General features: G+C 35.5%; 1 protein-coding gene across 2 annotated transcripts in view; it reads left to right on the forward strand.

Moving 5' to 3' along the window:
* The window catches only part of PARPBP (PARP1 binding protein), a 63,905-nt gene that overhangs the window by 3,361 nt on the left and 46,514 nt on the right, over positions 1–14,030 (forward strand). For both annotated transcript variants that reach the window (XM_008517644.2, XM_070599838.1), the window contains exons 2-3: positions 425–580; positions 9,480–9,713. In XM_008517644.2, coding sequence (XP_008515866.2) covers positions 428–580; positions 9,480–9,713 — 387 coding nt within the window. In that variant the 5' untranslated portion in view covers positions 425–427. The remainder of the gene's footprint in view (positions 1–424; positions 581–9,479; positions 9,714–14,030) is intronic.

The raw sequence follows: 14,030 nt of genomic DNA on the forward strand, positions 1-14,030 counted from the left end.
CACCTCTTTTGGGACAATATAGGGATGTGAGGAAATTGGCTTTTTTTTTTGCAATCTACCACAGATATTACCATCTGTCTCAAAACAAGTATTTTTTAAATACAGCTTTAATTAGCTGTGTCTGTGTCTATAATTATAAGTTTGCAGAATTTGCATATCTGTTTTGTATGAATTTTCGGACTGAAGGTTGGATTTTGTTATTTCAAAAGATTTGGCTTAAGAAAACTAAAGGAGAGGAGACTATGATTGGGCAGAAATTCTATTATTCTGTTTTCCTAGATTTAATTAAAAGCAATCTTAGTAAATATGAAATGACCTTTCGTTCACTACTTATTTTTCTCTAACTCTACTTGCTTACACATGTTAAATATTAATTTCCAATTAAAATAAAACTCTTTAACATTTCATTCTGTCCTACTTTAAGAGGATGGCTGTGCTTAATCAGAAGTCTGTCTTGGATATGATTAAAGAGTTCAGAAGGAATTGGCACACGCTTTGTAACTCTGAGAGAACTACTGTATGTGGTGCAGACTCCATGCTCTTGGCATTGCAGCTTTCCATGGCAGAGAACAACAAACAGGTTAGTAGAATATATTTATGTTAACTTTTTTTTTTAAAGTGAATTTTGGTTGCTTCCCATTTGAATAAGCTTAATTACATTAATTTCTTTGTACTATCTGTCCTCCTGTGATAATATCAATATACTGTTTTCACAAATGCCTCTGCATATCTGTGTTGAAATATTATGATTGGATTTGAAAAGACTTGTTTCAAAATTAAGGCCTTTATATGTGTAATTTAACATAGGACAGGTACATTTGTTGTTTAATTTGAAGTCTTAAGATAAACATGCACCTCTTAGGATTATTAGGGTTAAAAATTATTTTATTTTTATAAGACTTCCTTCCTTCTTTAAAAAGTTCTAGAAGGCACATGTAAATAATGTTTATTTAAGTATAATCAAAGTATTTTATGACTAATTTCAGACTCTGGTATAGATTAATTATTCCTAATCCAGGCTGTGAATCAGAATGATTTGGGATGGCTTTTAAAAAATACTGGCTCCTGTGCCCCAAACTTGGAAATTCTGATTCTCCTAATCTATGCTGAGACCCCGGAAATTGTCTTTTTTAATATCCCTGAAGTGATTCTTACACAGTTGGCTTGGGCCAAACTGGTGTTTGGCATGAGCTCTACCTAAAAGGCTAGAGGTATCCAGATGAGAGAAGGATGAATGTAGGCTAGAGCGGTAAGGAAGGGCTTCTTGGATTTTAGATAGTGTATTTAAAGGAAAGGAAGTCTTGGGATGGGAAGGATTTAAAGAAGAGGTGAAGGAAGGGAAAAGTTAGTTTAGAAGAAGCATCCAGAGGGATCAAAACCATAGTGGTTTGAAGATGGTAAGAAGACTGTCTTGACTAGAGAAGATTTTTGAATGGTGGAATTGGTTTCAATGGGTCTGTTGGGCTACATAGTGAAATGACATTCTGATGAATTATTTTAATCCTGTATGTCAATAGTTCTCAAACTTTTAGATTTCATATACCAGTAAAATTTCCAAAAAAATATTAGATATTGACAGATTTGAACATTTCTGATGTTGGCAAATAAGACCATTGAGAAAAAATAGTTACTAGAATCATCATTTTGAAAAAGGAAGAATATTTTAACACTTAAAAATTAGGAATTGTATAATCTTAAAACAAGACATACTCTTTCCTGTGTGCGGCAGTTTTACATATTTAAAACAATGTATATTAAGATAAATTTTGAACATAGAAAAATTTTGACAAAATTCTATCTTATGGAGTCAGTCATTCTTTCAACAAGTATTTATTGAATTTTTGCTATGTGCCACACATTATTCTAAGCATTAGGAATATAGCACTGAAGGAAATCTCTACTCTTATGGGATTAATCTTCTAGTGAGGAGAGACAGGTAATACTCTAATAAATAAGATAAATAGTCTTGTAGGTCATAATAAATGCTACAGATAAAAATAAAACAGATGCAACTAAGGAGCGTATAGAGTTTAGGGTGGAGGAGTTCTTGCAATTTGAATAGGGTGGTCAAGGAAGGCCTCATCTGGAAGTTGCCATTTGGGCAAAGATTTGAAGAAGGAGAAGAAGGAACTAGTTTGGGGAATTTTTGTGTGAAGTAACTACCAGGCCTGAGGTGAGAGTATGCCTGGCATGTTCAAGGAACAGCAGGGAGGCCAATACAGCTATTTAAATAGATGTTAATTTCTTCTCTCTTTTCCCTCTTCCACAGATTTCTTTTCTTTTTTCTTTCTTTTTTTTTTTTTAGCTTCTACTATGTGCTAGGCATTGTGGTAAGTGTTGGGGTTAAAATGGTGAGCAAAATGAGACATGGCTCCTGCCTTCATGAAGCTGATTGCCTCGTAGGTAAGGCAGACATTAATTAGAGAATAATACAAATAAATGCAAAATTATATCTGTGAGAAGAAGAGATATAAGATACTATGAGACAAGGGAGTTGACCTGGTCAGAGAGATCAAGCTCAGCCCTAAAGGAAGGAGTGGGGAACAAGAGGAGGATTGGGGAGCAGCATATGCAGGGGCCCGGGGGCAGGAGACTGCAGGTAGCGTTTGAGAAAATGCAAAAGGGCCCATGTAGCTGAAGGGGTAGTGGTGGTGGTTACACGTCCAATTTGTCTGTTCCTTGTTTTTAATCACAGTTATTGTTAAACATCTATTTTACAGAGGTATGTTAAAAAAACGTAAGTGGCACTTTTTTGACTTTTTATTTTGAAAAAATATTAAACTTCCAGAGAAGTTTAGTATATTGAATAGTACTAAATTTTAGTTTTAGTACACTGAAAACTGCAAGAATAGTACACTAAACTGTATGCCCTTCACTTAGATTCACCAATTATTAACATTTTGCCGTATTTGCATCATTATCCTTTTTATATTTTTGTATGTGTATATAAATATAAGTACATATACACATATACGCATATTATTGTACACATAGATATATACATACATACATATTACTACTACTCCGTATGAAGTATTTGATAGTAAGTAGCAGACGTTCTGAGTCTTCATCCCTAAATACTCTTAGTGTTGCATGTTCTATGGGTTTTGACAAATGTATAATGACATGTATTTATGATTATAGTATTATATAGAGTAGTTTCACTGTCCTAAAAATCCTCTGTGCTCCACCTATTCATCTTTCCCTCTCCCCAACCCCTGGCAACCACTGATCTTTTTATAGTCACCATAGTTTGACCTTTTTCAGAATGTCTTGTAGTTAGACTCATATAGTGTATGGCCTTTTCAGATTGGCTTCTTTCACTTAGTAATGTTCATTTAAGGTTCCTTTATGTCTTTTCATGGCTTGGTAGCTCATTTCTTTTTAGCAGTGAATGATATTCCATTGTATGAGTGTATTAGTTTATTTATCCATTCACCTTGTTATACTTTTATTCCAACCAATATCTGATAAAATATTCAACATTTAATAGTTTTTTAGTTTAATAATTGTTGGATTTTCTGCTATCATCCTCTTTATTTCCAATATCTCTTTTTTGTTCTCTTTTTTAGAATATACTATTTTTGCTTCCAGGGTATAATATTTTATCCTTTGAAACTATTAATAATATTTTGTTGAGATTTTCTTCTTGCGTAATCTTTTTCCTCCAAGCTCCTTGTTTTTGTTAGTTTTATTTGGGAAGGATTTCCTTTCTTCCTATTAGAGACTTCTTCATGATGATGGTCCTTGGCCGTCCACGTATATTTGAATAGAGCACTACACTGCTTATTGGAAGCTCTGTATGCGGGTTAGGGCTCGTCAACCTGATCTGACCGGGCCACTTGGGGAACCTTTGATATCAATATCTTTAGGATATCCCTTTTGGGACAGTTTCCTTAGAAAAGGATCTCCTTTCCTCCTGCATGTATGGTGTAAGTTGAGCTGCCAATGTGTCGGGTACCTGAATGGAGTGTTAAAATTTAGATGATAAACTGTCGTGTGATTGCTATGGTTTTCATCCAGGTACTCTTGTCCTCAGCTGCACTTTTCAGTTCATAGATTCTGTTTTACCCTCTCTAGGGAATAAACTTCCAATTTCTGCCAAGATAGATGACTTGTCTCCTCTGTCTCAGCAGAAATTAATTATTAGGCAAAAATCTAAGTGAAGATTACCCAGAGAGGTAAGCACAATACTGAGGCTACTTCAGAAATCTCTTCACTGGCAAGTGTCTCCACCATTGCCTCTGCTTGGCAGATTTTTTTTCTAGTGGACATACTAAGAGTGTCAGCCTTTAGGGGCTTTGGGCTTTGTATGGCAGGGTGGGCAGGGAGGGTCTCTGATCCAGCTTCTCACCTTTCTTATGCTCAGTTTTGCTTCCTAAACTTTGTGCCCAGGGTCCATAAATACAAGGTTCTGAGTGCCAGGGAGTAATAGATACCAGGGGAACACAGGTCCCAGCATTTGCTTACCCCTTTGTATTGGCACTTTCTCATCCTTTTTGACCATTTATAATTTCCCTTCTCTTGTAGACAATTCAGTCATGCTTAAAAAATTTTCCTATTTTGTTCTTTAGTTTTAGGTAGTTTATACTAGGAAGGGTTTCTCTGCATTTTCAGTCGGGCAAATTGCCCTGTTAATATGTCTATTTTAAAGTTATCACAGATGGTATGCATTCTTTCTGCATCTTGTTTTTATCCTCCAACATTGTGTTCAAGACCTCTTCAGGTACTGATAGAAATGGTGATCTAATTTATTCATTCTAAGTCGTCCTTTGTATGACTGATACATTTTGTTGATTGATGGACCTTTGGGTTGTTTGAGGTTTTTTTGGTACTACAAACAGTTCTGCATGGAAATGAAGTATCTGTGCACTGCATAAGAGGTTCTCTAGGCCGCATACCCAGTGGGTCACGTGATAGGTACATCTTTAATTTCACTTGATACCATATTGGTCTTCAACTTGGCTGTTAGAATTTACATTTATGTCAACAGTGTAGGAGAGTACAATTTTCTTATCTCTCTTTCTATATTAGATGTTGAACTTCATTAGAAAAGAGAAAAAGTGGTATTTTATTTTAATTTTTCTGATAACTAGAGCATTTAAACATCTCTTAAAATGCTTATTTGACCATTTAGGTATCCTCTTCTTAAATTGTCTGTGCATATCCTTTCCTTATTTTACTGTTGAGTTGCTTTTTTCTCTTTCTTACTCTTTGAAAACGTTCTACATGTATTTTAGGTACTCTGTCATACACTTTGTTGATATCTTCCAGTGTGCTCCATTTTACCTACTTTCACTGGATATGCTTCCCTTATGTTGTTTCACCAGTATTTATGTGCCAGACCTCTCTACTGAGTCTTACTCTGGTGTGGTCAAGTACTCACTGGATATTTTACCTTGATGTTCCATTACTGTCTACGTAGCAGTTTTTAAAAGTAGACCACATTGTTTGCTCCCTTGACTTACCTTCCTATTTATATTCTTCATCTCAGTGGTCTATACCATTGTTCATTCAGTCACTGAAGCTAGACACCCAAGCGTCATCGTAGAGTCTCTTTCCTTTGCTTCCCATTGCAATCCATATCCATGTCTTGCCAGTTTTACTGTCTGAGCAGTTTTTTAAAATCTGTCCTTTAATAATCTGGAGAAATAGTACTAACGTAAGTAATAGAATCTGAGGATATTGTGTAAATGGAATGGGCTAGCCAAAGATTAAACTTTGGTGACCATACACTGGAAAACAAGGAGAGAGAGAGAGAGAGAGAGAAAGGAGGCAATTATTATTATTATTATTTTTTTTTTTTTAAGATTTTATTTTTTCCTTTTTCTCTCCAAAGCCCCTCTGGTACATAGTTGTATATTCGTCTTTGTGGGTCCTTCTAGTTGTGGTATGTGGGACGCTGCCTCAGCGTGGTTTGATGAGCAGTGCCATGTCCGCGCCCAGGATTCGAACCAACGAAACACTGGGCCGCCTGCAGTGAAGTGCGCGAACTTAACCACTCGGCCACGGGGCCAGCCCCAGGAGGCAATTATTAAGAATCATTATTGTATAGTGCTTGAGGGCTATTGTTCTGGAATCAAACAGACCATGTTCAGATACCTCCTATTGTTTGTTTGTTCATGAATAATTTTAAAAAAACAAATAAGGCAACAAGCTAAGTGAAATATACTCTGAAAAAAAATGTAGTTCTTATTGTAAAAAAATATTGAAATATTCAATCCAAGTCAGTTTTTTTTTAGGGTCTGTCTATGTAGCATTCACGCATAGTCTCTTTCTACTTGTTAATTTTCTTGTGAATTCACTTAATTCACTGTGAAAGTTCAGACTCTGGGTGGGAAAGAAGAGGAGCGGTGAATCGCACCTGAGCCTTTCACAGTTTGCGTGTGTGTGTACGCGTGTGCAGTGGAGATGGTGAGTTAGAGTTCAGTTTTACTTTAACTCTCCATGAACAGAGTTGGCTCAGGCATCCCCAGCTGTGCTCAGACTTCCACGTCAGTTATAGCAATATGAAACAACATGCATGTATTCCTGCAGGTGCATTCATACGTAGCATATAGTAATAAAAGGGTAGAGCTGGTTGCATATATCCTTCACCTATATTTTTCACCCTGTCTTTGAGCTCTATTTAAGTTTTAATTCTCTGGAGTTTGAGAACGAGTCCCTAAAGTATAGTCCTTGTAACTGAATTCGACTACAATAAAACTTTGAATACCTAGTACAGTTGTTAGTCTGTCAACTGGCATGTTTGTTTTCTTAATTTCTTTAGTGGGGGAAAAAAAAGTGTGTTAAAATAATCTTTGAGTCTTAGGTTTTTGGCATGTTTTCTGAGGGGGAAGATTTTTATCTTAAATCATATGACACCTCTCCAGAAGTTTTATACTGCTAAAGATTTAACCTATGAATAGATTCGTTGAGGACTATTGACTTCATTATATGGCAAATATACATGACTTTGTTAGGTTGCAAATAATAGTCCAGCCTTTCCTTTCTTTGGAATTAGCTTCATAGTTTGAATCTTTCTGGCAGTTACATTATGAAGGCTATTTTTTGTCTTCAGTAGCCTTAAGAACATTACGAATATGCCATTGGATGAAACAGACAAAAATATTAATTTTATAACTTCATGAAAAGCAATCACAGCACCTGTAGTTGACTGTCGGATGTGAAATGACTTAACAGTGACATAAATAAGAAACTCCCTCCCCCAACAAAGAAACTAACAATTATCTTACTTTGAATAAGAAAAGAGAAAGGAAACTGACATTTTTGATTACCTACCATTTATCAGGTATTATTTGACCGGTAAAATCTCATGTTATAAGCAAGGAAACTGACTCAGAGGGATTTCAGTACTTACCCAAAGTCACACAGCCAATTAATGCTCTTAAGTAGACCTGCTAGCTTTTCTCTTTGGATAACAACAAAAATTCTAGTTAGTTAAAATTGTAAAGTTTATTTAAAATTTTGAATAATTATAAAAATACCTTTGATAAAATATAAAACATACAAGTGCTCCAAAAAAGTGTAACTCTTTTTCTTATTTTATTCTGGTGAAATATAATCCTTCTTATGTCCATCAGAGAATTAAAGCATTGAACATTTTGAATTTCCTTCAAATATTAGCCAGCTGGCATGTTTTCCTAGCAAAACATTTTCTGATTTTTGACCACAGACTCTCTCAATCAGTTGTTACTGGTTTGAATAATAGAATATGCTATCATGGTGGGCACCTGATGATGAAAACTGATATCTGGAGTGCATTTTTATTTGGATTTTAAAATGTTTTTACAATCCCAATATAAACACTGTTAATCTAGTTAAAACCTTTTCTCACAGGATCAAGAGCTTACATAGTTTAACTAGTTATAGAGAAGACAGTGAGAATAAATTGTACATTTACATTAGGTAAAAAATCTTAATTTATTTTTAATGTGAAGGATCTTGTACCAAAATAGTTTTAGGAATTTTTGAGATAAAGCAATTTAGTTTTGAAACTCTAGATTGCTGGATTTATTTAACTTAAATACTATTTGGAAATTTTATGGTTTGTGGGATTGGGAAGTAATGTATACAATTTTTGGTGAAATGCTGAGAAATTACAAATCTATCTTGCATATTGGTTATGGATCCAAGGTTTGAGAGTTACTGGTTCTTTTGATTGTTCATTGAACTAGTTTCATGGAATATAATTAATTTTCATAATTAGAATATCACAAGTCCCTTCTCTAAGGACAGTAAGGATAATTTTCTTAGTTACCTCCATATGGATGAGTAAAGAGTTAATTATTTTAAGGCAGTTTGGATACCTTGTCTTAAATTTGGATAGGAACTAGAAAATGTGGCTGATTTTTATAAAAGATATAGATTTGGAAGAGTCAGGTATGTAGAAAATGGTATATTATTTGGCTCTGTTTGATTTCTTTCTGTTATTCTTCATTGGCTAAAGATGATGTTGCAGTTTAGTTCCAGTGAATTATAGTTATATTTAAATACCCACCATCTTTAAATGCAGTTAATGGAAAGGTCTTGGTGTTAGCAGAAAATGCTAACATATTAATGGAACTTAATATGAGAAGAGAACGACATAATACATTTCACAAAACCACATATGGATACTTAAAAATATTTGTTACTTATGCTGCATTGGAAAGGAGTAGTTAGAACTTTTTACTGAATTAGGGCTAGCTTATTTTGGAAGACACCATTATTAATATCTCAGATAGTAAGTGGGAACAGAATGCAATCAACTAAAAGAAAACCCTTTAACATGTCTACTGAGATAATTTATCATGTGGATATTGAAGAAGAGAAAAAAAGAACAATTTTGCCTGATTAGTAACATCTGACAACTTATAGAAAGAAACCTAACTATGGCTTTTTAGCACTTGTTTGTTACAGTTTAGTGTGTCCATGAGGATGGAAGAATCAAAATTCTTCTCTCACCCAAGGTTTTAGCACTGATATTCTGCTTTCCCTCACATGGTAATAAAATGAAGCATAATTTTTATGATCATATTTTAAGACTAACACTTGGAATAGTGTGGTATGTGGCAATTCACTATGGCTTTGATGATTTTAAATGAGGGATTAAAAATATAGTAGCTACAAGGAACTAAATATTAACAGAGTCAAATGTTTCCCCATTGAGTAGTACCTAAATACAGCTCACTGCTACTCATCTCCCCACTTTGAGTAGGAGAAATTAATGAAGTTCGAGAAATAAGAGATTTCATGTGACTGTCAAGTGCAGACTTGCCATAGTTGTTCATATTTTATAAAACATTAAAATCTCTTTCTATTGTATCTTGTTTTAAAATTATTTCATAGCTCAACTTGGATGTTCTCTTCAAATCCACAAGAATTAAATGTAGACTTTCTGTAACAAAATTCAGTTTATACTTCTCATCTTAATTGTAAGTGAATGTGTATTCTGGCATCCAACTTTATCTTTTTATTTTTGGTATTATGTCTTTTAGCGCAGTGGAGAATTTACAGTCTGTCTCAGTGACGTCTTATTGACTTGGAAATACTTACTACATGAGAAATTGAATTTACCAGTTGAAAATATGGCAGTGATTGACCATTATGAGGACATTAGGAGGACTTATGAAGATTTCTTAAAGAATAGTAATATGTTAGATCTGATTGATGTTTATCAAAAATGGAGTGTTTTGACTTCCAATTGTGAAAATAATGCCAACATATCTCCTGTAAGTATTTTTTTAAACAATTCTATCTTAATCAAATTAAAATTTGGCTAGATTTATTTTAAACTATGGTATCAGCATTTATGGTAACTTGATAATGCTTTTGCCTTTTAGATCATGTTAATAATGGAAAATTTAGCTACCTGAAACCTAGTTATGACTTGCAAGAAATATTTAGGTGGTAAATTTTGTTAAACTTGTGTTATTATTATTTGGCTGAAATATAAGAACAGCTTCTTCTTAGATCAAAAAAAGTTAACAAAGAAATCAGCCCCAAATATGTGATTTCTTTTTGAATTATATCAAGGATTGTTTCTCTGTTTTACTCTTTTGGTTTAATGTGCATCTGTTCAATTTGGTATGTGGTGTATAAATGATTGCTATGACTCTTTCCGTGGATTAATAATATTGTACTGAGATGAGGATATCATTTTGTGAGGATAGTATGATGCAATATACATTATTACAACAGTAATAATACACTGTTCCTTTTTTTGAACACATATTCATTGCCTTATTTTTTTATGGGGTGTAAATTTTAAAATTAATGGGATAGCATCCCTTGTAGTTTGGTTTTGTCTTCATTAGAATTAATAAACTGTTTTAGAATATACTTAGATATATCTAGTTTGTTTTAAAGTGTTGAAAATATTTTTCTTCATCTTAACATTTACTGAGAGCCAATAAAGTAGTCATTAAATAGTGGTAATAATTGTAGCTGTAATTAGAAGAAAATGTTTAGTGAATTTTCTAAGATATTAAAATATTTTATAAGCATTTCTACCTGATACTTGGGAATAGTGTTTTGACTGCTTATTACAGAAACCTCCACAGTAACAGTGGTTTAAGAAAATGGAAGTTTATTTCACTCTTTTATAAAAGACGTCTAAGGGAAAGCATCCAGGACTGATATGACAACTCCATAGTTATCACATACTTAGGAGTTTTCTCTCATTCTGCTCTTGCTCTTAGTTCTTGACCTCTACCCTCAAGACCATTTGTGGTCCAAGGTCGCTGTTGGAGCTGCAGACATTATATTAGCATTCCTTGCAGCAAGAGGTAGTAATGGAGCACAGCACTCTCCCTTCCTTTTAAAGAGATATAGATACCACCTTACACCCGTCAGAATGGCTATAAGTAATAAGACAAGAAATAACAAACGTTGGAGAGGATGTGGAGAAAAGGGAACCCTCATACGCTGTTGGTGGGAATGCAAACTGATGGACCTACTATGGAAAGCAGTGTAGAGATTTCTCAAAAAATTAAAAATAGAAATACCATATGATTCATCTATCCCACTCCTGGGTATTTATCCAGAGAACGTGAAATCAACAATACAAAGAGATCTATGCATCCCTATGTTCATCGCAGCATTATTCACAATAGCCAAAATGTGGAAGCAACCCAAGTGCCCGTCTATGGATGAAAGGATAAAGAAGATTGGTATATATACACAATGGAATACTACTCAGCAGTAAAAAAAGACAAAATTGTGCCGTTTGCGACAACATGGATGGACCTTGAAGGTATTATGTTAAGCGAAATAAGCCAGACAAAGAGTAACATCTTATGATTTCACTCGTATGTGGAAGATAAAACAAACGCAAGGATAAGGAGAACAGATCAGTCGTTACTAGAGGGAAGGGGTTGGGTGGAGGGCGAAAGGGGTAAAGGGGCCCATATGTATGGTGACAGATAAAAACTAGACTATTAGTGGTGAACATGATGCAGTCTATACAGAAAATGATATAATGTACCTCTGAAATTTATACAATGTTATCAGCCGATATGACCTCAATAAAATAATTAGAAAGAGAGCGAGAGATAGCTCTTGTGCTTCCATCTCCTTGCCCAAAGCTTACTCTCATGGCTACACCAAGATGATGCTAAGGAGGCTGGAGGGTGTGGTCTTTATTCTGGATAGTAGCATGCCAGAGTGAAAACAAAAGCTGTGTTACTAAGGAAGAAGGGGAGGGTGGATATTGGCAGGCAGTTTGCTCTCTTTGCCTCATTGGGCTATCGTGGAAACATTTGCCTTTTTGTAACTTTCTCAAAACACATGCATGTGTGTACAAGCATACCCACACATGCACACCCTCACTGTGGTAAGGATACTTGTGAGTGAAGATAGTTTTTTTTCCTTCCTAGCTATATTTTATTTGCTTGCGTGTGGAGATGATTTTTGACTACTTTTCACAAAGTTAGAGAGGCGAATCAAGCATCAGTATTGGATTGTAGGAATGATAAAAATCTTCTGATAAGCCCTTGAGAGTATAATATGCTTGAAGTCTTGTGGGCACATTGTTTTGATCTTATCGTTTGCCCCGTCTGAGTCCTCTAATTTGTTACATGCTGTCACGTCAACTCCGATCGCAGGCAACCCTATAACTGAGTAGCGTCCTGTCCTTACGAGCCTACTCAGCTGCTGTAGACTCATTCCTATGGCTTCCTTTATGGAGTCAATCCATCTCATATTTGGTTTTCCTCCTTAACTGCTGCCTTCTGCTTTTCCCAGCATTATTGTCTTTTCCAAAGAATCCTGCCTTCTCTTGGTGTGCCCAGAGTAGGACAGCCTCAGTCTTATCGTTTTTGCCTGCAGCGATAGTTCAGACGATTTGCTTGCTCTAGGACCCACTTGTTCGTCTTTCTGGCAGGATATCTGTAGAGCTCTCCTCCAAGACTGTATTTCAGAGGAATCAGTTTTTTTCTTGTCAGCCTTCTTCACTGTCCAGCTTGTATGCTTGTACATAGTAATTGGAAATAAGAGGGTGTGGATAATCTTGGCCTTAGTCTCTAGTGACACTTGCTTACACTTGATCATCTTTCCTAATTCTTTCGTTGCTGCCCTTCCAAGTCTCAGTCTTCTCTTGATTTCTTGGCTGCAGTCTCCATTTAAATTGATGACTGAACCAAGGTAAACAAGATCTTTAATATTTCAGTGTCTTCGCTGTCTGTGTTTAAGTTGTGTAGTTCTTCTGTAGCCATGATTTTTGTCTTGATCTTCAAATGCAGTCCTGCTTCGGCACTTCTTTCACTTTTGTCAGAAGTCGTCTCGAGTCATTGCTGCTTTCTGCTAGTAAAAGAGTGTCATCTGCATATCTTAGATTGTTGATATTGGCCCTAAAAGAATTATAGTGCCAAAATATAATGCAAGCAACATTCTTGATGAATTTAGAGTCCACATAAAAACAGATTTGCATTGTTAAACTTATTGACCGAGAACCAGAATAACTATGGACTGAAACCAGAAATAGTGTTAAGGAAGAATGTGAAGGGTTGGAATCCTATCCTGAATGCAGTTTTTCAGTGACTATTGCTTAAGGCTAGAGAGAACTACTATAATGGTCAATGTAAAGAGATAGAGGAAAACAGCAGCAAAGGAAGAATAAGAGGTCTCTTCCAGAAGATTCAAGAAATCAAAGGGAAATTTAAGCTTAGATTTGGAATGCTGAATAACGAACAGGGAAGCACATCTCTGATCAGGAGAAAATAAAGGGAAGGTGGAGAAAGTATACTGAAGATCTATGCAGAAGAGACAAAAGGATGACAGATTCCTTTGAAGAAGAACCCTATGAAGAAGAACCCATAATTTTAGAAAGTGAAGTGAAAGCTGCCCTGAAAGTACTGGAAAGAAATAAGTCACCAGGGGTAGATGGGATATTGGTGGAATTATTTCAAGCCACAGAGACTGAATCTGTCTAAATCCTAACAAGAATATGGCAACAAATATGGAAAATAAACCATGGCCTACAGACTGGAAATGCTCAATAGGAAAAGAGATGCCAAGGAGCACAGTAACTCCAGCACCATTGCTCTAATTTCCCATGCAAGTAAGATGATCCTGAAGGTGCTGCAACAAAGGCTTTTGCCGTATATGGAGCAACAAATGCCCGATGTCCAAGCTGGATTTTGAAAAGTGAGAAGCACACAGGATCTAGTTGCAATTATTCATTGGCTACCTGAGTGCTCCAAAGAATTTCAGAAGAAGCTTAGTCCATGTTTTATAGACTACAGTAAAGCCTTTGACTGTGTGGATCATGAAAAGCTGTGGGCTGCTCTAAAAGAAATGGACGTGCTCAGCCCTGGAGTGTCCTGATACGTAACCTGTATTGTGGACCAGAAGTCACTGTCAGGACAGAATATGGAGAGACAGAATGTCAAGTCGTCTAATAAGTCTCTTCATTTAAGTGAGTCAACTTATATTATGAGATATAGAAGGGTCTACTTTTGAGGGAGTTCTGTGTCTCCAAATATCACTGTGCCTTGTCTGCAGAACATCAGGAGTGAAGTGGCAGCTCCTGAGATGGTATTATATGAAGT

The sequence above is a fragment of the Equus przewalskii genome, chromosome 29, assembly GCF_037783145.1.
Source record: "Equus przewalskii isolate Varuska chromosome 29, EquPr2, whole genome shotgun sequence".
In the NCBI taxonomy this organism is placed as follows: domain Eukaryota; kingdom Metazoa; phylum Chordata; class Mammalia; order Perissodactyla; family Equidae; genus Equus; species Equus przewalskii.